The 26804-nt window shown below is 42.9% G+C and overlaps 1 protein-coding gene across 2 annotated transcripts in view; it reads right to left on the reverse strand.

The window, feature by feature from the left end:
- Positions 1–2958: 2958 nt before the first annotated feature.
- mib1 (mindbomb E3 ubiquitin protein ligase 1) overlaps positions 2959–26804 on the reverse strand; it is a 53120-nt gene continuing 29274 nt past the window's right edge. The window contains exons 13-22 of one of the 2 annotated variants that reach the window (XM_022758130.1): positions 13939–14071; positions 12758–12844; positions 12085–12243; positions 9791–9972; positions 9108–9297; positions 8916–8994; positions 8737–8823; positions 6927–6995; positions 6082–6182; positions 2959–5241 (exon numbers count right to left, since the gene is read on the reverse strand). In XM_022758130.1, the coding sequence (XP_022613851.1) occupies positions 5101–5241; positions 6082–6182; positions 6927–6995; positions 8737–8823; positions 8916–8994; positions 9108–9297; positions 9791–9972; positions 12085–12243; positions 12758–12844; positions 13939–14071 (1228 nt within the window). In that variant the 3' untranslated portion in view covers positions 2959–5100. Of the gene's footprint in view, positions 5242–6081; positions 6183–6926; positions 6999–8679; positions 8824–8915; positions 8995–9107; positions 9298–9790; positions 9973–12084; positions 12244–12757; positions 12845–13938; positions 14072–26804 lie in introns of both variants that reach the window. The other variant, XM_022758131.1, reaches the window with a different exon arrangement.

Below are 26804 nucleotides of genomic sequence, written 5' to 3' on the forward strand. Positions count from 1 at the left end.
TAACTGCCTTCGAATTCCCCAAACTGTACCCAAAATGTGACACACACAGAAAAAGGCTCGGGCCACACGTCAGGCCCATCCCTCCTCCTTCTTCTTCTTCTGGTCCTTGAAGAGTCCGTCCAGGCAGCCACAGTGCACTTTGCTCAGCATGTCTATAAACTGAGACAATAAATCCAACCAGACTTCTGAACTGAATGACATGAGAGAGAAAGAGAGGGAGAGAGGACCTTCAGACAGTCAGTGATCAATTCCTCCAACATGGCAGGAAAGCTCAGACGGCCCAAATAGATGGGAAGAAATGTTTCTCCCTTTTCTTTATCTGTGTGGTCTGACTAAATCCAGGATAGAATTGATTTCTGAAGCTCCATGTTTTTTTTAATTAAGAAAAAAAAAACAACAAAAACAAACACTGACACTGAGAATTTGAGGCCTGAAAATTCCAAATAATGTTGTGTAATAAGAAATGTGTTGCAGATGGAAATGATTTAAGGTCAAACATACTAACTCTACCCTCTTTTCTGTTGGTCAAAAGCATATCACACCTAAAATTCATTTTCCATTGAGACCTTATAAATTAATATATACAATTTAAAAACAAAAAGAAAAAAAAAGAAGCATTTTATGCACATTAAGTAAACTTTTTGTCTTCATAGTTTGATGCATGTAAATGATCTTTGTCTATGGTTTTGTTTTGCTCAGACAGTTTAGCAGGAACAAAGCACACCTGGGATCAAACCATGTTAAGTTCAAGTTCTGTATCAAGATGTGGTAGTAAATTTATACAGTTGTATTTCTTGCTGGCAGCCAAGGCCGAGATTAACAACTCTGTTTCAAAGTAAGCCTGTTGCTCTGGAACAACTACAGGATAACCTCTACATGAACGATGGAGTCCATAACTACCTGTCACACCAAAATAGAATACATGAGTAAGTGTCTTATTGTAAATTTTGTTGATTTGTCCTCTGCACCACAAATGCAGTTACAGGAGAGACCTACAGTGTTTAGTCATTGGATGTACTGCCACCTTGTGATGTGCTTTGAAACCTGCATGTCCAAACCTTGCAATCAGAGCGTCACTTCACAGTAAATGTGGAGAGAATATATTCATTTCTGTCAGGTCATAACTTCAGAACTAGTGCCAAGGGCAAAGCCTCGGGGGGGGGGGACACGGACCCCCTGCGGCATGCTGACTCCACCGGCAGATGGATGCCACTGACCCTGCTCAGTGATCACAGCAGAGACTTGAAGCAGGGTCAGAGACATTTTCCTGATCGTGGTTGCCCGTTCTGCTCTCCAGGGGTTCAATTCATCTCTATCTGCTGCTCAGTCAAGCCTGCTAGTGCCGGGCGACCATCACTCACACTCTGCGGGGCAGCCAGGGGATTAGCTGACCCCCCGGTGTGGGAGTTAACAACCCCTGCAGTCCAGTCAGCAAACGCTGCAGCCTTCAAGCGACTGAAACCGGCAGGCGTGGCGGTCAGGGATGCTCCCCAGGATCAGGCCATGGCCAGGGGAGAGATAGTGTCGTCTCCGGCACCCTGACAGCCAGTCGGCATGGCAGCGCGGGGGTCTGCAGTCGGTCAGAGTGATGGACAAGCAGCTCGGTCCTGACACTCACCTCTGAATGTCTTTATTCTGTTTACACTGATGTCATGGTTTTATGATTCTGTCCTAAACCAAAAGTACGTGGAAGCATGAACATTATTTGTGATTGTTGAATGTCTCATTACAAAACCATAGGCATCCATCTGCTGCTACAACAGCCTCCACTATTCTGGGATTCCCTTCCTCAAGTGTTTGCCACAAGCCACAAAAGCATTTCAGAGTCCTATGTTGGGCAATAAAGCCTGGTCAAAGGTGTTGAGGTCGGGGGTCTGCGCAGGCTAGTTCAACTTCTTCAACACCAAACTCTCATCATTTTCATGCTGAAACATGAAACAGGCCTTCCCCAACCTGTTGCTACAAAAGTTGGAAGCACATAATTGTCTGAAATATCTAATAACAATTTGACATGTATATAGATAAAACTCTTGTTAGTTATCTCTATCTTGCTGTAAATTTATCTGAGGTTGATTCCAAAAAGTAATTGCCTCAATTGCCCAAATTATAAAACAACTGCTTCAGAACCAAACATCCAAGTGACTGGTGTCCACATACTTTTGGACACGCAGCAAATATATGTTCCCCCTACAGAAAAGGGTGACAAATCGGCCTGCTGTCACTGTCTGACACTCTTAACAGGTAAACCATATGAGAGCCCATTGTTTTCAAGACAGGTACTTGAATGTAACATGACAAAGCACAATCGACATGACACCAGACTATACACCAACTGTCTAGGCCTGATGCCAAGTCACCGAGATCTGCGGGGGCATAAAAAGGTGTCAGTGTCTGCGCCACAGTCAGTGTGCATTGACGTTGTGAGAGGATGACAGCATGATGAATGCCTTGTTATGAGCAGCTGCATGTGAGCCCAGTCCACAGATGTCCAGGTTATGAATGGATTCGTCAATGAGCTGGAGCACAACTGGCCTTTGGTCATAATTTGGTAGTGGTGGGGAGATGTCTTGTGAGATGTCCCGCTGTCACACCTCTCACTGGAGGAGATGCATCACTCTGTTCATCTCTCTTTCTCTCTCTCTCTCTCATCTCTCCTGTGTGGTTTTCCTTTATTGTTGCTCTACTCTGTCTCTCTGATTAGCATAGCTGACCTCTCACACGCTGGCGCTGAGTCATTATTAGGTGTTAGCATTTTCAATTACCCCACACCTCCCATCTCTGCCACCCTGTCTCCTCTGTGAGGCAGACGCTGCACAGCAGGACAAAAGCAACAAAATGCTAATTTTCTGTTTATAAGAAGCTCACTACATCTGAGCTCAACATGATAAACAAAACAAAACAAAACACAAAGCTAATGAACAATTCAGTCAAAGTTAGAAAAACAAACAGCACTTTTTAATGTCCCATGGTTCATTTAGAACTTTATTTCAGCTATATGGTTGTTTTAAAAGCACTTTTTAGCAATACAGACTGAACGGTTTTCATGAAACATGTCGTACTGCATATGTCAAACATTCATGCCAAAGAAAATACTACTGATACATTTCCAACAGGACAATTACAGGTATTGAAAATGAAGTACAAAATAGGCTTTTTCATAACAACCATAACAAGACAACACTACCATAAAGCGTATTAGTGCTTCTAGCTTGAAGTGTTATCATGATCAGTGAAAAGAATTGAAACTGTACTCAAAAAAGTTGCTTTCAGACCTAAAAAGAGAAAAAAAGATGCTTGTATGCAAAGTCCCACATTGCGGAGCAAGCTAGCCACCTTGCCGAGCCTCCACATGGGCAACTGCCTTTTAAAAGAGGTAAGGCAAGTTCTCTCTTTAAAAAAAAAAAAAAAAAAAAAAAATCATTAGCTTTCCTCCCAAATAAAACACTGGTGAAAAGATACTTGACACTTTTGACAACAAAATGTCTTTTTTTTCTCCATTTCACACAAACAAGTTAGGCTTACAGAGACCTATTTCAGAGGAAAATGCTTCTTTCTTTCTATCTAGAAAGCTACTGCCAACAAAAAGCAAACGAAAAGAACATCACAAACGTATCAACATTAATATCAAAGCAGAATGTTTTGAGAGATTTTGAGGCTACATATTAGGAAGGCAGTGATACCTATAAATCCTATTTTTTTGGGCAGCAATACAAAATAATTTATTCTACATTTTTATCTTTAGTGTTCTAATAGATTGTACTTTCTAGCTCAATAAATGTTGATTTTGAGAAAAGGAAATACACTTAAATAAAAAAAAAAAAAAACAGTAATACAAGATAAAGAGCACCTTATCCCCATACAAGTTATTTAACCAGTAGATTTTTGGAAGCAAATGGCACAGTCATCAATGGTAAATTAGCAATGCTCATTGAATTGTACAATTTTTTATCAGACAATACCACCAAGTCTCAAAACAGTTGAACAATAAGTTGTGACAGCAGACTCTTGTTACAGAAATGTTTGCATCATGTGGGTTTGTGTGCACAACAAACAGTTACAACGTTGGCTGATCGCTGGACAGAAGTTGAATAAGTTTGTGTGTTTGTCTTGAATCCGCAGCCAAAAAGGGTGTTGCAACACCGCCGTCGTTCTTGGTACAGCTTGGTAAACAGAGTACGGGGTGTGGTGTGCTACCTGGCAGTCAGACTACTCTATCTGCGTTTTATCACTGACCTGGAGTGGACCTCCAAAGTAAGTGTGGAAAGGAGTTTTTTTTTTTTTTTTTACCCTGACTCAGCTTTTCTAGTGCAAAACTGCCAACATCTGGTCTTCAACTGCGAGGACAGTCGGCATACGGTGTGTGTCACGACAGCCAAACTCAACACATGACATGACGCCAAAAACACTCACTCAACTTTTAAATGGTGCAAACAGTAATGTGTCACAAACTTGCCGTACTGTAATGAAAAATTAGCTTCCGATACCAATACACTTGCATAAAGATTTACAAATACAATAAAACTTGACTGCAGCTGGCGTTGACTGCGACAGATGCATGAGAACTTTACATCAACTTTACACCTCCTCTACACTTGTGAATTCGCTCTGATGCTAAGAGCTGTTCCAGGGGGGAAATCCAGGCACGGGATTGACCCCTTAAGTTCATATCCAAGACCGTGAGTCTGAATATGACTCCACAGACTCTAAAGAGAGAAAAGAAGTTTCACATATAAAGTAAAAACAGATTAAGGGATGAGGAGAGGATAGTAAGAAAGAGAGAAAAAGAGAGAGACACAATGAGAAACGAAGGCGATGTCCGAGAGGCAAACATCTTTCTGGCTGCATTGAGGAAACATGGTGACAAAGCAGCAGAATTGAGTCAAGTCAACTCATATTTTTTCCTTGTTTTGTAACAGAAATTCCACGTGAACACAGTCAGAACATTAAGAGAGCAATTGTTGTGTAGAAAAAGACATTTGAGGACGCCCTTGGCTGGCTGACTTGGGTGCTGTGAGGATGGTCGAGCAGCGGCAGCAGCTGGTGTGGTTGTGGCGTTGCGCGCGTGAACTTTGAGAGAAGCGACAGAGTCTGCGTGGAGATCTAGTAGAGGAGGATGCGGCGCTCGATGGCTTTGCGGCAGATGGGGCACTCGCTCATTCGGTCCCCGCACAGCTGGCAGGTGCCGTGGCCGCACATGAAGATCATGTTCTTCAGCCGGTCCAGGCACACCGGACACATGGTCTGCAGACAGACGGAGAAAACAATCACAGTTCATGTTTTGTTGTGACGGAATCATTTCAACCTTCACAGAGAATCGCTAACTTGGCCAAGCTCTACATAAAAACTTCATGACATTTGATCACACAACATTTTACAGCAATGTTCATCACCTCCCAGCTCAGCTCAGTTCTTCATTGATAGTTCATGATCCACGCCTGCCTTGTGTCTGCATGAAATCATGGTGAGTCCAGCTCAACTATATTATGGTAAAGCTATGTTTTTTTAACAGAAATGGTGGTGTACTGAAGATCCTGTTGGTACTAGTTGCTATTATTCGAGCTCACACAATGATAGCTTAATTAACCAGTTTATCAACCGCAAATTAATCTGCAACAATGAATTCATAATTGTCAGAAGTTGTAAATGAACTGTCGTTGGTTTTGAACCGCTGGTCACACAAAAAAGTGAAGACATCATGTGTGAACTTGTGATTGGCATTTTTCACAACACTATTATTAGTGTACTGTATTACTAATGCTTAAGGCTAAATACTAATATATTTCTTAACAGTGGCAGTTGTAGCTTTAAAACTCAGCTCAGATTAAAGATTTAAATATAATATTTAATGATGCATGACGTTCCCCATGGTGCATTCGTGGCTTTTTGGAAACCCTATAACACGTGTACCTGTTCCTGTTCTGCTGGATATTCACCACATATGTTTTGGTTTAAACCCGCGCCACCGCCACCAAATGGGAGCAAACGTATCTCAAAGGATGTCGCAAAATGTTGCACACTATGCAAATTTAGGAGGAGTATCACACCTGCTGGCTCCTGTCCTTCAGTACACTTCGGGCTTACCTGCTCCTTGATGTCTTGAAGCTGTTGCTGTAGCTTCTGTACATCAGCGTTGACGTTGGTGTTGTCCTTGTCTCTCTGCAGGGCTGGGATGTTTCCGCTGGCTGTTTGAACACAACAGAACAACACGTTGAGGGAAAAAAAAAAAAAAAAACTGAATTCAATTACCAGCCAAGGGACTAAACAAATTAACAGTTTGCACCAGCGGCCACATCAGACTTCACCTCCTCATAATGATAAACTATATTGCCAATAAAACAGAAATGCAGCCACACCAACACTGGCATTCTGAAACAAGCTGGGAGCTCGATTATATTTAAAACATGAGCTCTGTAAACAAGCAAAGATCACAAACACATGCACTCAGAAATTTATTATGTTTGGCAGATCAAACTCGGGCTCTAGCAGTCTGTGTTGGCGTAGCGCTGACTTTTAAACGACTTGATTTCAGAAATGCATACTTTCTAATTGTCTACATTATAGAAACTGGCAAAACATCATGCAGTGTTTTTGGCATTGTACAATCCACTGGATGCGAGTGTATAATGATGCAAGTGTGAAACTGCCTGGATATATTATTTGAGTGCTCAACAAGAATTAGTTGGACTGAGGCCCTGTTGGGGACTCCATTCCAGACTGGCAAACATCTGCCAGAAATAGTGATCAGCAGTGTGATTCTTGGCATATGGATCATCTACAGTTTAGGGTGTATGTATAAATGAAAGAGAAAGGGAGGGGGGAAAAGGGGGGGGGGGTTATGGGGAGGGGACAGGGGCCAGGGCAGCACTGTGGGGAGCTCTTTAAAAACAAGGCTCTGATAACGGACGGGATCATGGAGGTATACTTACACCAACTTAGTGCCAGATTGTTGGGCTGGAGAAGATCCTGCGATCCCCCTGCCATAGTGTTAGAGCTCCCTGCTGGGAATAACCAGTCACATTGTTATAGCAGGAGCCGTCCTCACCAGCTCAACAGTTGGCATGAGGACCAAAACTACTCAACTACAGCCTCGAAGGGAGGTTCAGAGAAAAAATTTAAAGAGGAAACTAGAAAGCTGGAAACAGTGATCAGGGAAAGAAAGGGAAATAAGAGTCACTTCTATGTGGAGTTGATAGTTAAAATGCATAGTGGCGAGTGTTTCTGTCTTTTTCTGTAGAAGCAGAGTAGAAGTTTCTGGCACAACTTCACCTACTTTCAAGGTGCATGGAGAAAAGAAAACGTCTAAAGAGGTCAAAAGTCAAGCAACACTTGTATCTAGAATTTGAATGTTAGACCAAAGCGTTTTGGCTTGTGGCTTTCACCAAGGTCAAACTACAAGTCAGTGTTGCTGGAGTTTTAACCTCTTTATTCTTTCTCCTTCTGCCATTAGCCGATGCTTAAGCGTGAGTCTAATGCCTGTTCTCACTGGGTTAGAGGTACATAATAAAACCAAGTACCAAACTGGAGGTGTGGGAGCTGAAATAATCAAAGTGACAGATGAATTTTGCTTTCGTAACAGACATCAACTTTCATCGTTACTGGGATGCTGCCCCTTGCGTGAGTGTCTGCGTGTGTTTGGGTTTGTACGTCGGGTTGTGACTGCGTGTCGGATCTGCACGCCATTAAAACCAATACGTGGATATATATATTTATATAATATATGTAATGTGATGTAATTAATACAGGGGTAAACATGAAGTTAGTGAACTTACAACAGTTTCCCTTTTAACCCAACATAAAATGTGGAAAACATGATAGAAGTAACCACTAGTGAGATACACACCACTAAAATAAAGATATGGACAATAAAACGGTTTCAGTAGGAGACAGGAAGATGGATTGTGAGTGAAACCAAAAATAAATAAATTTATACTCTATATTACATCAAGACTCATGGAATAGTTACATCCACTGATGACAATTCATGTTCTGCGTCCTTATTTAGAAACTCACAAGGGAGGAATTCTAATTCAGGTCTTTTACACATTCATGTATTAATATACATATATCATAAGGACTACAGGTTGTTTAGCATATGACTACAAATAAATTCAACCATTTTATGCAAATGTGATTAGTCAAACTTTTAGAGGCCCCAGAAACATAAATAATGTAATCAGGTTTTCTATATACTTTATGGCTTCAGAGATCTCATTAATAAAAAAATTAAAAAAAGTACGGTTTGTAACACAACATCCTTTCTCTCTAGAAGATCTATGTGGTAAATACCAGTCAGGACAGCTTAACATTAGTGAGGCCACAACAGTCGCTATCTAAATAGAAGCTAGAACAAATGACACAATCAAAGTGGATGCAGTGATTTGAGTTTGGAAAGTAAGGTTGGCTGATTGAAATGTCTGACTACATTTTTAAATATCTAATGCATCTACTAGTATGGGGAGAAAAAACAAAAACAAAACAAAACAAAAAAAAACAGCAAAACAACTTATCAGTGATGCAAACATAGGAATAAAATGCATAAGCAAGGCAGCAACAAAGCCAAAGATAAAAGGAGCTAAAGAAGATATTTTGAAAAGAGTAAAGTAATAGGAAAAAGAAAGGAAAGAAAACTAAAAAATAAAGGGGGATAATTAAAAGGGAACGTGTGGAAGATTCACTCACTAGAGTCATCATCATCATCATCATCATCATCATCATCAGCGGCATCATCCTCCATACCTTTCCCTCCACAGCAAAGAACGAAGGGGGTGCGGCGTTCCACTACAGCCCGGCACTGTACGCACTTCTTCATGAGGCTGGCACAGTCTGGCGGGAGAGGAAACACACGTTCTGGGTCAGACTTGAAACTAAATACAGTAAAGTTATTTCTACAGAAGCTGGAAATGTGTCTAACTTACTCTCACAAGCGCACATGTGACCACAGGGCTGGAACAACACGGCTGCCTTTTTGTCAGAGCACACTACGCACTCCTCAATCTGTGGAAAATTAAAAAAAAAAAAAAAAAAGGGAAAAAAAAGAAAGGGAATAAAAGTGTCTATGCACTCCATCTATTTCTGGGTAGGACAGATAGTAGTAGTGTCTCTGATACCTTGGTTCTTGACTGGACCTGATCCTTGCAGATGAGACACTTCTTGACACGTGGCGAGCAGAGGGAGCAGGTGGCGATGTGTCCGCAGGGCCCGAACAGGGTGTCTCGCTTCATGTCTGAGCACACCATACACTCCTCCAGTGACTCGATGTTGCTGTTCAGAGACGGGCTGCGGGTGCCCACCTGGCCACTGGAAGGTGGAGAGTAAAACAACAGTGTGTGAGAGCAGCAGAGACTTCAAGCGAGAGAGCCTGACAGAGAACAAAGAAAATAGGGGGAGACAAGAAGAGACTAAAAAAAAAAAAAAAAAAAAAAAAACCCCAAAAACAAACAGTAACAGAAGGAGGAGAGGGCAAGAAAAGGAAACAAAGCTCTACATGAAACCTATTTAGCAAAGACAATAACAAAAACGAAATGTAAAACATAACCTCTCATAAATCCACATACTGTTATTTTTTTCACTTTTGTTTCTGTACAGATTCAAAAAAACAGGTTAATTATTGAGCTTTAGAAGTGTTAGCAGATTTTCATTGTAGCTAAAGCTGAGCGTCTCCTGGCTGTAGCTCCATATTTACCCTACATACATGAGAGTGGTATTGATCTTCTCATCCAACTCTCGGCAAGAAAGCAAGTAAGTGTATTTCCTAAAATGTCAAACTATTCCTTTAAGGTATAATGTTTACCTGCTCTTTTCTTTGTGACATTTGGCCAGAGCTTTGCAGAGGCTGGGGTCAGGACACAGGTCTAGAGGGGACTGGCCCTTCTTGTTACGAATGGTCAAGTCCGCTCCGTTAGCTGCCAGGAAGCAGGCGATGGATGCTGCACTCTTCTTCTCTGCCCCCTGGGTGCCCAAACCCATGATTAACTGCAGAGAGTCAGACAGACACACAAAAACAGATGAAATCAGAGACACATGAGGCTTTTTGTTTTGATGCACTGGCACTCAAATGATTAATGTGGAGAGCAAAGAGTAAGAGGAATGAGGAATCCTGTTTTTTATTTTATTCAGATGGCTTCAGAGTTAAATCCAGATGAACCATATCAAAGTACCATCACATCACCCCTAATGAGCCAATCAAAGACATGCCTTAAGATGGCTGTCAGGCAGTGTAACCCCCTCAACCCCCCACCCAAAATCCCATTAACTGTCCCATCTCTCTCCCTCCTCCAGCTCATCACCTCCCTCGGTCTACCCCTAACTCAAAGCCTCTCTCTCTCTCAAGCAATTTGGGCCTTCCATGTCTGATTGTCTTCAAGCAGTAGCTTTTACATCTCTGCTGATGGAGCCATCGGGCCGACTAATTCAATTCTCATCTTGGGGGTGGGGGGGGGTGGGGGGCTATGGGAGAGTGACCCAACTGCACATATCTCAATTAGGCCTGCTGTCTGTCTGTTCCGCTCCTTCGCTGGGGAACCGGGGAGGGCAAGACAGGGGAGGGGGGGGGGGGGGGATAGAAGAGAGGAGGCGGAGGAGGAGAGAAGAAAGAAGTGGGAGGGAGACAGAAGGTGACAGGTACGGTAAGCCTGTCGCTGCAGCTAGGCACTCCAGCCTTAAGCACATCCCTGTAGGGATTAGTGATGTGGTGTTAACACGGAAATGGTTCAGGTCTGACATGTTGGCCTCTACAGAGGGATGAACTCATTCAGGCTGGTCAGGAGGTGGCAGCGAGCTGGTTGACTGCTCCCCGCTCACGTCGGGTGCTGCTGTCTGAATGATAGGCCGCTGCAGACTGGGCTGTCCAGTGATGCAGATGACAGGGGACTGAGGAGCACTGAGCTTCCTGTCTAGGTGTGATCTGTCATCATTTTTCACACACAACTCAGCGAACCACACACACACACACACACACACACGCACACACACACACACACACACACAGGTGTGTGTACAGACCCTGCGGAACACTGCCCTAATAATTACAATCTCCCATAATCACAGATACTGAAAGTCATGACACAATTACACTTCTCTCTCATCATTGGGTGGTGGTGTTGACAGAGCAAGCATACCTTATATATATATATATATATATATATATATATATATATATGAAGGCTGCTGAAAAACTGTCTATTTTTCCTATTGAGTCTGGTTTGTGTGTTCTCTCCATGTTCGTACAGTGGATGCATTTTGGTGTCGGCCCAAAGACAAACAGATCATATGAGTTAGAGATTGCAATATGTCTTTTGTGTCTAATAAGTCTAACTGTTCAAATCAATTCAGTAAACAGAGGAAAAACCCATGTTTGTTGTCAGTCAGCAGGGGTCACACTTAACACTGTTAGATCCCCCACAGTTACTGCTGAGTTTTTATGGGATTACTAGAACCACAGTAAGTACTGGTAATGACTTCTTGCTCTCTCAACCATTAACTTTATTCTTCAATCTCGAAAAGACATAATAAAATCTTCAGTGGAAGTGTTGCAGCAAGTCACAACATATTCATTATTCTGCCTCACACACAGAGTTTCTGTATAAAAGTAGCATAAACTGTCCCTAGGTCTGTGCATCAGCCCTGCAATACAGTGACGTCCTGTCTTGGGTGTTTCCCAAAAGCCGGTATAAAACCCAGACGGAATGAGTGACATTTTAAAGAGCCCTGAGTGATGGCTGGTAGTGTGTCACATTTCTTTTATTGTGCTGTAGTAGTCGGCATTCTGCTGCTAGACAATTATATTTGGGAATAAATAATTTCACATCAGCCTGTTGGATAATGAGGAGGCATATTTCCTTATTTTTGCAAGTGACCTCCAATAAATATTTATGAGGAGCCTAGAAACATTACTCATTATTATGAACCAAAATTAAAGATTTTTTTTGCTTTTTTTCTGCTCTTTGCTCTTCCACTAGAGCCACATGTGATTCACCCTTTTTCCAGATCGCTGATGTTTTCTTATTGCATCTCTTGGCTGTCAAGATTGCACACAAAGTTGTTTTCATTTTTATGTATGAACACTTCAATGATGTGACGCCTTACTGTGTTCTTGGAGGGTTCCCAGGGCTCCACTTTGCTGACATCCTGCATATCTTGGAGTTGTCGCAGTTGGGATAGTGTGTGGTGACGCAGTGCCTCGTGAAGCGGTGTGTCCCCGTCCTTGTCCTGCACATCGAGCTTGGCCTCTGCCCGTACCAACAGCTGTTAAGAGGAACATATAAACAAAGAGTTACGCGAGCAGGCGGTCAAACGCGAACTCTAGCAACAACCATAAAACAACTTTAATTTTATGCTACGATGCAAATGCCACAGTGCTGATTTATAAGGCTGCTGCTCACAATGAACTGCCTCTGTGTTGTGGTCCCCAAATATAGAGTGCATTTTTTTCTCAGTCCACAAGATGGCAACGTGGCTATCTCAATCCAATACTACACCAAATGACTCTAACCAAGACACAGCCTCAGAGAGCATTTTCCCTTCACAGCATCAATCTGAAGCAGGACCTCATTCAACTGCAGGACATCCAACCGTGGAAATTAAATGCGGGGCTGCACTGACGTTATTCTACTCCCTTTTGTGTATGGTCCAGAATGAGGGACTGACACAGAGATAACTAGAGACAGGATGTTCAGTTTGTGCTGAGAAGTGAAAGAGGAAAAAGGAGGAGAACAAATGAGAAAAAGGATGATGAGAAAGAAGAAGAAGTCCCACTAACCCGGACTATCTGAGTGTGCTGGCGCTCCACTGCCAGGTGTAATGCCGTCTGCTGGTTGACATTCTGGATGTCTAAGCTGGCGTTGCCCTGGGAGGTGGGAACAAGGTAGAAGCAAACACACACATATTATTAACATATGGGAATTTGTGCATACATTAACAACCAACCATAAAGTGTCACTCACATGTGCACATAGAGATGAGAGACAAGTGATAAATGTGGACAAATAAAATAAATGAAATAAAATGATTGTTCAGCACATGAAAGACTGTAACAAGCTTTCTGGCTTTATGTGCCTCAAACAACCTTCCTTCCTTCAACCCTGCCGACCAACAAAGTATCACCTAGGGGGCTGGAAAAAAACGCATCCCACAATAACGCCGCATGTGATTGTCATTTCCAATTGCGAATACCTCAGCTGAGGAGATGTGGAGGGAAGATAAGCATTGTGATCAGGCAGTGTGTGAAATCCCCAAGTAATAAGACTGACTGACTGACTGGCTGGCTGGCTGACTGGCTGACTGGCTGACTGGCTGGCTGGCTGGCTGGCTGGCTGGCAGGGAATCTGCAGTGCACCTTGTAGTGTGGTGCAATTTCTGAATAGAAAGCTGAGCCATCACTGCAAACCAGCCCATTGCAGGGACTTGGGAAAAAGGCCGTCCCCGCTGAAAGGTACATGCGTTGGAATGCTGCAGCAACATTGCTGCCTTGCACCATATCCTAATTAACCCAGTTCCCGCTTGGTCAGGTGACTTTTGCCGTAAACTCCTGCATGTGTTAGTCTTCAGGGAGTTAAATCTGCACTCTCAGAGGGAAAAGAGAGCACAAACCTATGATTGCAGGAGGAGGAGGATATGAGGGCCCAGCAGCACTAAAGATTACCTCTAGAGGCCTTGTGAACCGTATGGATTCAATAAAAAAAAGGGCAGTTATAGCTGCTTCAACTGGTCTACAGCTTGCTGGCTGCAGGGAGTGCAGTGGAAGCTGCTCTTAATGGTCTGTAGTGAGGGGAAAGCCGGGAGTGCAGTCTAAGCCGATGCAGCTATGCTTTGGGCTAATATTTGCAAAATGGTAAGAGTCTCTTACAGAGCATGAATAACTGCATTTGTTGTCAGTTTGAGTGCTAAAGTATGCATTAAAATGAGCTATTTGTTTGTCTGTGAGTGCTGCTGTGTTGTCACCTGGTGCACCAACAGCTCAGCCACCTCCACATGGTTGTTGAGGGCAGCCAGGTGCAGTGCTGTGTAACCGTCATCCTTCTTCTCATCTACGATCCAAGGCCTCGGCAGTTTGGATAGCAGCACGCGCATGGCACTGCACAGAGAGGAGAAAGCGAGGGAGGGAGAGAGTGAGTGGATTTTGGGTTTGGACACATAAGAAAAAAAAACAACGCTAAAAAAAAAAAAAAAGTCAAGACAATGCAGTTAAATTGATGAAAGGTATACATCTGTGATGTAAAAGGCCAAAACTCATATATCTGTGAATGAATGCTTCATGCACTGCATGATATCGCGGGGTCAGACTCAAGCTGTTGGAAGCAAACACATCACAGTGTCTGTACTGCTAATACACAGCATATTCCAATACACTTTTTTTCTTTTTACAGCAGAGCAGATCCCATTTTCACACATGGGGACAAGAATACTAAATCAACTTAGGGAGGAGTTGCTTTCCCAAGCACAGTGTTATTTACATCAAGCTTTGAGCGGTACAAGTGCTGTGTGTTATTTTAGAGTACCCGTCCCTCTACCATCTCTTCGGTTAAAAGGGGAAGCCACTTTTCCCTTGATGATGCGCAAAAGCGCCTATCATTGGGAGGCAAAATGGTAATTACATGAGATTTAGCTGCATTCACTCAGGTCTTCTCCTGGGGAAGAAACAGACAGGGTGGGAAGGGGGAAAATCCATTGTTTAAACAGCGCTGTTTAACACAAGTGGCCTGGTGTGGTGAGAAGAGCAAGTCAGTTCTGTGCCATTGAAGGTCATTTGGAGGATGTGTGCCACCGAGAGATGTGGCTGCAAAGACAACTGTACAAGAGGAAGGCTGAAAAGGAGTCACAGTGTCACAGTGGGGATAAAGAGGGAGGCTGACTGTCACTCCCCACAGTGCCACTGAAGAAGAAGAAAAGAGACTTACTGGTAAAAGGAAGCCACAAACATATTTCCATTCTTTATTAACTTGACTGTAATTACACAGAAACACATGTGAATTAATAACCTTTTTCTGACAAAGTCAACTAGGTTTCCTTGCGTGGCAGCTTTTAGTTTAGTGTTTGAACTCATCCATTATCTCTTTGCCCCCAACTCCTATCTCTCCATGCACTCCTCTTGCTTTAGCTCATGGGCACACACCCAGGCATATAATACATCAGAATACTGAAATGAGACTCATGCCTATTTTAATGTACGAGCAGTGCATCGACCAAGGATATCTGATGAGAAATAAAGGCAGTAGACAACTCTTCAATTTTTGCAAATACTATGGAATGTGAAAAAAGACACTTAAAAGCCCGAAGTGTATCCCTGAACTGTTCTTATATCTCGTCTGTAGTTAGGTACACAATGTACCTTCAATAAGCATTAGAGCAGGAACGCTGGAGGGAACCCTCCTGGCCTTGATTAACCCTGAATAATCATGCAGGGCATATCTTTGAACTGCGACAAAAGGAGGCAGCAGATTTTACCCTGACTTTGATATGGCTGAACAGCCCCCATCCATACACTGGAGTATTTACATACACAATAGTCAGGTGAATATGGTCTGAAACAGTACAGGGTGGGGGGAAGGCCACAGCCTGCACAATCAATGAAAATGGTTAACTATTAAGACGGAGAAAAGAAAGCAAACCAACATGCTGGCAGGCTTTCAGACTGAAGGTAATCAGGATGACTGGTTCTCTGCAGGTTTTTGCTAAACCTACAGCTTGTCTCCCTCCTTCTGGAGTAATGAAAGAGAGCATCATCAGTACACCCTCTTGAGGAAAGCAGAGAGAGAGGGGCAGAGAGGCAGGGGGGCAGGCAGTCAGCACCTCTGTACGGACAGAGATCCGGGGCTGGTGTACTGCTGCAGTGATGAACAGCGCAGCACACTGATCCCAGGCTCCCTCGCTCTCTCTCTACCTCTCATTGCACAGAGGCTTACGCACATACACCTGCATTGCTTGCAGCCATCTTCAACCACTTAATGCAGAGGAGCGCTGCTTAAATGATATAGCAACCGCACCCACTCTGCCTAATCTCATATTCATAATGTGTCGCCTTTGTTACAAAGAACTATTTGCTTGCGTATTGTAGATTTACCATCTCATGGGGGACTTTTGAGTAATTTCATCCATTGCACTCCCACTGGGCAGGAGTTGAGACTTAAACAAGCAAATTATTCAAGAAAAGACCTTGCCACATCAGATTCTTGCCTGAAGCTATAACATAAAACTTATTCCCAGCGGTGAAGCATAACACTCTTTTAGCTTTCGTTCAAGAAAGACTGATAGACAATACAGGAATGCAGTTTTTTTTTTTTTTTTTTTTTAAAACTACCAACAGAATCAAGGGCGTTTGTCCCACATAATGCCTTTGTTCTTTTTGTGCCCATGTTCTTCCTCCTATTGGTGCAATATAGAACATTTGTGCGATCTGGATTGGCTGGAAATGTCTCCTATATGTAGAACAATTGGCCAATGATTTCATGCCTCCTACAGGGGCAGACTGGCGCCTTCTAGTGTCAAACACAGGCACTTGAGTGCTGGGCAGGTGTTAGCTGGTGTAGGGAGCCCCTCCAATAGAAGTCTAGATTGACAGGCTCCCTGCCATGCTGGGCAAAATGGGCGGACATTAATATTAATGCCCCATACTGGCACTGCTGCATTGCAGTTAAGTTATTTGCTGTAAAGGCAGAAAAAAAAGAGAGTGAATTAAGAACCAAGAAATAAATCCAAGATGTTTTTTAAATTTTTTTTTTATCTCTTGGGTAAGCGATGTTAGCGGTGACTGAGGGGTTATGAGAGGAACTGGCTCTTGACGTAGGATGTTGAGCAGGAGGGAGACAGAGGAAGAGAGCGAGTTTGGCCAGCTCAGGCTGCAGACCTTTTACTGAGCAGAAGGCACAGTGTCGATCTGGGAGTTTACATTTGGACACCTAAAAATTTGCTATAAGAAGGAAGCAAATTTAGAGTGCAGTGAGGATTTCCTTATGACAGCTGAACCTTAAAACCAATGCAACGGTCTGTGTGAATGCAGGAGGACGTGCAGCTGAGGAGCGAGTATGGTGGAGGAGAGAGGGAGAAGGGGAGACGTGATGGAACTGGGTCACCCTGTGAGAGATCTCAAGAGTCCCTCAGGAGAGCTACACCGGGGCCTGTTGTCTTGGGCTGCAATTTGTCATTGACCAGGACGCTCTCTGACGCCCTCAGCTCTGTGTGTGTTGGCGTTTGTCATTGTATGTAAGACAGTGAACTAAAAGTGTGTGCGTACACGCGCGCGCGTGCGGGTGTGTGTATGTGTAGGGGTCGACAGGGCCCTTCTGCTGCCCTCGCCTGGCTGACAGCCATCTGTGTGGTGGTCAGTCGCCGCTATTACAACAGGAAGTGAGAGTCGAGGGACAGTAACTTGGGTAGGACAGGGCAAAACGGGAACAGTCAACATCCAGCCTGAGATTAATGGCTGTGCACAAACATATGGTTACTCTGATGTAGGAGACGTGTTTGGCATACCATCAGCCATTAACTAAGGCTTCAAGCTCAAGACAGGAGATCCAAATTCTGCATGGGAAATTAGTCGCCAAAAGGTGCCACCTGCCTAAAAAGCTTTATAAAAGTGATAATGACAGTGATCAGTCTTACTGTGAGAGTCTTTATATGATCAAATATACAGATCAGATCTATTTCAGTGGTTACAAATACTCCATAACCCAATACCTTAAACAAAATGTTTAGAACCTAAATTAATCCTTGACCTTGGAAAAAAAACAAACTAACTAATCTAGTAACTTTTACTGGAGCTTTCAACTGTGTCACACAGTCTTCATCTACAGACGAGGAGAAGATTTTATCCACACCATTTTCAGGACTTTAGCAAAATGTTTAACAAGTTTAACTTATAAACAAACATGGACAAGAAATCCTGAAAGTGCTATGGATTACATTCTGCTACTTAGCAGACATGCCAACAACTCCATCTCCATGACAACAGTCTCTATCTGCCAATGAAACCATTTGATATGTTTGTAAGCCTTTGGGGAAAAAAAGCTATTAAGTGGGCCTTAAGTTGAAATAGTTTTGTCAAAAATGTGTTTAGTTGCCTTACGTTATCCAAACTGCCTTCGTCAAACTTAGTTAGTCACACGAGGTGTGTCTCTATATTCCTTCCCCAAAACTGGCAGTATTTTCTTCCCTGATGCAGAGTCCTTATTGGAGCAGCCCTTCCAGATGACACGACTTCAGACGATACATGAGGTGTCAGCTCATCGGGGACAGAATCAATACTTTCAGGTCCTTTGAAATAGTGAACCCTGTTCCCAACAAATCATTCATAAATGCAACACACCAACTCCAAATGGAACCCCCCCCCCCCTTCCCACTCCCTTTCCACTCAGGGCAGGGAGGTGCTCTTCATCAAGTGTGAGAGGTTTGGAAGGCACAGAATCCCTAACTCAGTGGCAGCTGGGAGGGTTATAGTCATAAAACTGTTGAGGATTTCACTGATCTTAAAACATGCTGCTCTGAATGGGGCTGTTGGCTCTCATATTGCATTTTTTTCCAAAATGTGTGTGTATGACAGCGAAACAGTCACAACTTCAACGCAAAAAAGGGTAAGTTCCATTCACTGAAATAATTCAAGCAGCCTATAATACCCATGCAAATGTAACTGGTTGGAATTCAGACCCCTCAAACCTTCCCCCTGGCTGTCACTCCACCCCCAGAAGCAATTAGTTACCAGTTAACTTAAGTCAGGGCCGTCCCACTGCTACTGGCTGTCCTGCTGTGGACAGAGTAAATAAACACAGGTAGCGTCCAGGCCAGCAGTGCAGCAGAGAGCTGAGGACAAGAACCTAACTGGCTCCGCTCGATAAAAAAAGGCTTTCATTACCATGCCGTGAGGAGAATAATTTCCCCTACAATGTGACCTTCCCCTGCTTGCCTGTACCTGAGGCCCCTGAGTGAGCATGCTTTTATTAAGGACTATTTGCATAAACCGGGAAGGGAAAGACGGGAAAGGGGTGCATTTCTATGATGTTTTGGTTATCACTATGGCTATTGCTGCTGGCTTGAAGGTTGTTTAGGAGACGCCAGGTGCATTTTCATATGTTCTCAGGTATAGTTGTCTGTCCATTTAGGAAGTAGGTGCAAGCCTATAAAGGCTTAGCTCTAATTAGCCTTAAATCACCCGGTATTATGGGGTGTCCTGATTCATAGCAATTTATGAAGAAGGAGGCAGCAAGACAGTCAGAGAAGCCCAATGGCGCGTTAATGTCCCATTGGTTCGAGATGACCCAATTATTTTCCCATGCTACTCTTCCTTTGCACTTTATTCTCCTCAGTACCTTGAAAAACTCTCATTCTCATTTCTGCACCAGCTATAATAGCTATAATATACATCCTTTTACCTAAAAAGTGAGAAATGGCATAAAAGAAGAAGCAAGGACATACAGATTATATTAGAATAAAGAGACACCTAAATCATACGTACTCTATAGAAGAATTCCTCAATAGCATCATTACCCATAAAACAACCATGTAATTATTGAACATCACTTTGTGCGCAAGCCTGGAACATAACATAATATGTTCTACATTGGTTTTTAGTCTAATACGAATACGAATCTAAGGAGGGCTGGAAAAAAAAAAAAAAAAAAAAAAACTGAACTGAAATTAACCTGCTGTATGAAAAGGACTTACAAGAAACTGACTTGACAGAGTGAATACACGTTGACAATGTGCAAATAACCAACTTGAAAAGTGACAAAACCACACGACAGGATTTGGTAATAGCATTTTCAATGGCTGACTTGACGTAGGACAAAAGTATACAAACCGGAGCGCAGAAAATGAAAACTGTAGCTCACATCACTTGTCAGCCAAAGATACAAACAGACTGGAGTACGCTGTCACTGGAGCATCCAAACTCACTGGCCTCTCTTGCCTATTATTACAGTCATTGCTTCTCAAACAAGCTGCTAACAGAGCAAAGAAAATCATCTGTGACCCCTTAGACCTGCTCACTCCCTTTTTCGACAAACTGCCCTCTGGTAGATGTTACGGATCAGTGCCCCCCCTCATATGACCTGCAACAAATACAGCTTTTCTCTGTCCGTGATGCAGAAATTAAATCCATGAAAATGAAACCTACAGGTCGATAAGTATGTATATGTAATATTTTTTTTATTGATGAGTGTGATGTCTTTGTGTCCATCCTGTATCTGCTGTGAGAAACCCATTAAAATACTGTACTTAATGATGATGGTGATGACAAAGGCTTCAAAGCATCCCTCCAGGAGCCTATGGGTAACATCACACATGCTCCATCTGTGTTTTTCTACAGTGCAGAGATGCTGTTAATCAATACCTTGTGAAGCTATGTCACAGTCACTAGAAGGAACTCCTGTACCGAAGTTACAAGCTACAGCAAAATTGTCTTTGGGCATTTTTGGTGGCTTTGGGGTTGGTTTTTTTGCTAGTAGACTTCCTCTTATTTACTTACTTGTTATTTGAATCTTTTTCAGGTTTTAAAGGCATGAGCTCACTCATCTAACATCATCTAAATAACCTCTCATCTGTGAAGCCAATGTGACTGACAATGACTCTTTTATTGGGACCGTGATACTGGCCATTTTGTGATTATATAGTTCCTTTCTTTGCAGCAAAACTAGACTTTTACTCCTGCCTGGTGAAATTAACTGCAGGTGTTTCCGCACAGAGGTACGGAGCGGTAAACAGAACCGAGGGATTGACTCTGGGCTTTTGCAGAGCGGCGGAGAATTCAGCCGCTCTGAAGGTCCTTCGATCGACAGCCACTCAGCAGCCTGCCACACTGTCACCATATGGGCAGACAGTCTGAGAGGCTCCCGTGATCTACGATCTCACGGCAAATCTACCACTTTAAATCAACCCTCACTCCCTGGACCGCCTCCCACCTTCCTGCCCCCGCAAACACATTACACTCACACACCAGCCTTAAGTGTTCCATCTCTGTATGTTGTAACTGCGAGGGTCCCTTTACACACAGAAAGCCAGCAGTAACAGTATCTCCCCTTAAACACAGAGGCAAAACGAGGATAACACATCATCAAATGCTCTGCCACAGTAATTGGCAGACCAGATCCAAAGTGACACAAACAAGCTGCCATATTGCAGCTGATGAGTCTGACTTCTTTGGCAGTGCACTTCTAGGCACATATGCAGAGGAAGAAGCTGTGGCTGAAAGAGCGATTTGGTAATTAAAATCCATTGTTTGCAGTGGGAAATAATGGGGATCAAAGGGCCTTGTATCAGCTACTGCCTCCTCTAAGCACTGAGACAACAGGCCATATGCCCCAGAGCTGAAGAGAAAATGTCTAACAGCCAACTTGTTAATGGTGGGGGAATGGAGCTTGTATGAATGTACTGTACATTACACAGATAAGGCTCCATAGAAACTTGAATGTATTCCACACGGACCCATGATTCTACAGATAGCACAATGAAGGTTTTCTCCTGCATATTTCCCACATAAGCTATTCTGCCTAATCCCAATAATGTAATGGCTTTTTACAAAGCAAGTGCTTTGCTGTCGCCGACTTTCCTCAGTATTCTTTACATGTTTGTACACAAGAATCCACACACACTCGGGCATGAGCTCACCGACAGACACAAACACAAATCCTTAGCCTCTCTGACCTGTCATAACTCATTTACGTGGGAGCCATTGACATGGATGTCCGTACGGGTTACCAGGGCAACATGGCCTGCATTATTCAGCAGCATAGCTTGGTTTAGATGTGAACGTCGGCCTGAATGTGTCCCTCAAGTACATTAAGGTACTAATACCCCTTTCAGTGACAAAAATTGTAGATGACTGGACATGGGACAATAAGCATGGGTTCTGCCCACATTTGATCATACATATCACACAGTCTGAAGTCTGAAGCTGCCCTGGTCCCCTGGTCTGCTGCATTTTGACAGTGCCGAAAAAGGATATCTGCACTGTTGTTCTTACAAATTCAAAACTGCTGAATCATCTGTGTGTGCAACCAAGTATTCCTTAAATTATTTTGTCACTGTATTAAAAATTTATTCAACTACTTGATATGTAAAGTCTGATTCATTTCCGATGGTTCTCTAAAGATTGCTTGCTCGACAATCTCATTTAAAAATATGACATCTCACTTGGTATTGATACTCAATATGTGGATTAGGATCACAAAAGCATGACGGCATGGGATCACAAAAGCATGGCGGCATCCCTAACAACCCAGGATGACATTAATACTTATATTATGCTATCAGTCTTAGATTGATATAATAGGAACAAAGCAGGAAAAAGGCGGTGATGTGTGAGTGATGTGTTGTCATAAGTTTTGTGTTGAGTGAAACCATTTTAAGTATACTGCAAGGTTTGTAATGAGGTTTTACATGAGTTCACTCAGCTAAGAAATATGCAGCAAGCTTCTCAGTGTTTCAAAAAAAAAAAAAAAAAACACAAACCCAACTGCCATCACTGACGTTAAAGTACCATCCAAAGCCCAAACAAATTCTATTACTTATTCGAGTACATCAGGTAAATAGATAAACTACATTTGTTTTTAAATAGGGGGAGAAAATATTAAAGATGCCTGACAGCTGTGCTGTGGAAGTACATCACCTTGCTCTGTCATATTTATTACCTGCATTGCTGAGGCACTTAAAGTGCCACAAATAAATCCTGCTCTTTCTAGGTTTGGCAAGTGGGCGAAAAACATACTATCAGTGCGTATGGCGGCTTCACAATGCAAGCTTTTCTTTTTTGCATGCTATAGTCACTTTCCCAAAAGCTCTTTATGTCCTTGAGTCCCTTCAGTAAGGGATGCACCCCTCCCTCTCCCTCCCTTCATGCATCCATCCCTCGATCCCTCGTTCCCTCTCTTCCCCCTCTATCCATCCATTCTTGCCTCCCTCTGCTACCCCCACCCCTCCCTCTCCCAACATGTGCTATAGCAACATAGCAGCCAGGACTCAATGTTTCAGCATGCCACAGGACAGACAGAGCATTACAGCATGGCTGAGCTTATCTATTGGCTCAGAGCCACCGTTGGCCCAGCCCTAGGAGGAAGTGTGGGCGTTCTGATTGGCCACAGGGGGATTGAGGCTTGTATCAGCTTGTCCTCTGGCTGATCTGTTGGACCGGTCCCAGCTCATAGAGAGGTGGACACTGGGAGGGATTCTAGGATTGGGGGACTTTTCAATTAAGTCACAGCGCATGCTGCAGCAAACTGGTACTCTGGCTCACTGAATGAACCTGTCACTGCACTACATCTTTAATGGGTGCACTCCTCAGTCAGTAATTTAACTAGAATAAGCTACAGCAACATAATGCAGAGTCTAATTGAACAACTGAAGATGATAACAACAAATAATACTAAGGAGACATGTAATTATAAATAATAAATCAGTGGGATAAATCTCTCCAGACTACATAGAGCATGTTATAATAACTGTCCAATATAAGGATATTACCTCCCATTGTGGGCTACAGGAACTCTCTTAGTGCAGTTCATCTGGATTCCAAAGGTTACTTTGACATATCTCTGCGATCACTTATCTTTTAATGAATTACAACAGAGCACCTGTGTATACCATTTCCTCTCACCAAGTTTATCGCGTCCACCTTCCTGCCATCAGGAATTATCATATATTACTCAGTAAACATGGTGCGATCACACACAGTGGCTAAACACACAAAAACTAATAGCCAAATCACTCTGCCTAAGTGATGTCATTCCTCAGTTTTACCCTATAAAACCACAATATTCTACCATCACGTATTGTGCGAATGTGTGTGTACGGTGTGTATCTGCATATGAGCATATGGTGACAAGGAGGAACTCATACATTGTCCTCAGCAGCTACAAAACCTTTCCTGTCACCTCTCTTTATTTTATCGATAGGTTGCTGCTGGTCGGTGCATCTGGTTGTCCTCACCCATGTTAACTTCTAAAATCTGGAAAAATTAAAACTTCAAATCATAAAAGACTAATTCAGGTTAAGCATAATAATTAAATCTGTGCACGAGCATGCAGCCATTTACTTGAGTGGCATGCGAATAAACAGACTGCGAGCAGTGTGCTGCGGGTGTGTGTGCCTCTGAGAAAATGGTCTGGCACACACATACGCGCCCCTGCAGTGCATAGGTATTTGTGCAGTTTGGGAGTCACTTAATGGTAACATGCAGCGCCAGTAAGGCACGGTAAAAGATCAGAGGCAGCAGAGGCAGAGGAGCTTCCCCTGCAGTGAGGCTAGAGGGAACAATGGGCTGCTGGATCAGAGAGCCTGACAGCCACTGGCTTCCCCCTCCAGCACCCAGGTAGGCTGGCCCATTCATAAATCACTTTTATTCCTCCTAGTGCTCAACAGCCTCACCTCTTCAAATGATGCACTGTGTAAAGGGATGAGGAGAGAGGGGCGGCGGGGGCGGCGGCGAGGGGGGTGGGCGAGGGACAGGAGAGTGGGGTGTGGGGGGAGGGAGAGGAAAGGAACTGACGAGAGAGATAAAGTAAGCACGAGGAAGAGCCGGGCTGATGGAAGAGGAGCATGCAGATTTTCTCAAAAAAAAAAAAAAAAAAAAAGCACAAACTGGACTCATTAGAAGTAGCTCTAATCCCTCTATGATGTTGACTGGTGGGCAGGCACACAGAAAGGAGGAATTAAGACAAGCTGAAAGACCGACCAAGACTTTACCAGCAGGCTTGAAGCTCAAAGAAAAAACAGGGGTGTCATCACCATCTAAAGCTAACCAGAATTCCCTGAACAAACCTTTTACCTTTTCAATTCGAAAGGAGACTTACCTCTCAATTTAGTAAACTCAGAGGGATGAGCTCTCACCAGGACTGCCTATCAACCAAGAATATATAATGCTTCTTAAAAGATATCGTCCACGCCACACCTGGGCTTTCCCATATTTTACACTTATACAACTTCCAATCACAGCGGAAGCAATCAGGCTTTTTGAAATTAATTTAGAAATAAAAAGACAATTTAATGTCAAAGTGAAAACAAATCACTACAAATTCATCTTAATTAAGAACAAATAAAAAAAACAAAGTAATTGATTGTATTCACCCTTCTCAAGTCGATATTTAGTAGAGGCACCTCTGGCAGCAATTACAGCCTCAACTCTTTGCGAATTGCTCTGTGTGGACACTGCCTCCCCTCATCCCTGCCCATTCTCCTTTGCTAAACTGCCCAAGCTCTGTTATGCTGCATGAGATCCATGAGTAACAAGCCACTTTAAAGTCCTGCCACAAATGTTTGATTACAATCCTTCCAGAGGCTGCTGCAGACAATCATCGTCACAGCATAATGCTGCCACCATCGTGCTTTATGGAGTTGCTGCCTGTGTGAAGTGTTTGATTTCTACCGATCACAACATTCGCAGGTTGATTAACCAGTGCTGGGCCTTCTACATAGACTTGTGTTTGATCTAACATCCCTTATCATACACTGATAAAAAATAAAAAAGAATAAAAAATTGGTGATCTCTATTTTCTTTTGTAAAACTTCTACAAAGAACTAGCTTCACCACTGATGGCTTAGAATCAGAAAAACTGTATGTGGAGGGTGAATACTACTGCAATCAGTTGTTTTATATTTGTACCTAATTCAGATCAGTTTGGAGGACAATTCCTAAATAACAACATGAAAAGAATAGCTTCAAATATTCTCCAAAAAACCTGAAATGAGCTGATTAATGTTGAATTTGTTTCCACCCACGATGCATCTTCTGAAGAAGATAAAACATCACAAAAACTTAATGGCTGATTTCACGCCAACCTGTATCATTTATTTATTTTTTCATTTGAATGGGGGTACGTCTTAAGCGGCACTCATAGGGGAGAAACACCCATTCCACCCTTCCATCCAGTGAAACAATGCACATCCATTAGTAGACCCTTTTCTTATTGATCGATTAACTGCTCAGCTAAACATTCAGCCCCGCGCTATTCATCATGGAGGGAAGATGTAAGCCATGCTGCTGAGTTTCAGGGGCAGATGGGATGTCGGGTTGTAATTGAGATTAAACTGGTGGGTTGGGTGGCTGGAACAGTGAGGGTGGAGACCCACACAAAACACACAAGGGCATCCTCTATGCAGACAGTTGGTTATGGTTTCTGTGGCTTATAACAGAGTAGAGAATGAACACACAACAAGTTCAAATGTGCATGCACAGTGAGTGCATCCGCTGTGTGTGTAAATTTACACACTACATGAAAAGACCAGGTTCAATTTTAAGCGGAGTGAAAATGTAGAGACTGTAGTGCAATAACAGGTGGACATTTACAGTTGCCATTTATGCAGCTGCAAATCTGCACTTTGATTGGCCATGTAAGGTCAAGTTTTGAGCAGACACATTAGCTGGGAATCCATTTTATCTCACAAATGGTCAATTCTTGTAACAGCCGTAAAGATAATGTAATCGAAAAGCTATAAATTGCAGTGACAATACATTAATTAAATTGCACACTTGAATCTATGCAGAATTATCTCCACCGCAAAGGCTTGAGATATAACTGTGAGTGAGGGCAGAATGACTGTGAGCTTCTTAAAAGGCTTATCAAATCAACGACCAGAGAAGTGCGTGACATTTTTCTGGCTCATGAAAATACACTTTGATAAATGTTCATGGTGCATTCAGGGTGTTTGTGAGTTTTCACAGTCTCATTCATTACAAGTGAAATGCCACAGTCTGGTTTCCACGTGATTACCTTATTAAAAAGCATATTTGGTGTGCAAAACCATAGGCTTACACATCCTGGGGCTTTCTGCAGTTAAAATGCAGGTGGGGTAAGTAAGAGGACTTGTGTGCTGTCATTGAGGTATAA

The sequence above is a fragment of the Seriola dumerili genome, unplaced genomic scaffold, assembly GCF_002260705.1.
Source record: "Seriola dumerili isolate Sdu_G_001 unplaced genomic scaffold, Sdu_1.0 BDQW01000291.1, whole genome shotgun sequence".
Classification (NCBI taxonomy): Eukaryota; Metazoa; Chordata; class Actinopteri; order Carangiformes; family Carangidae; genus Seriola; species Seriola dumerili.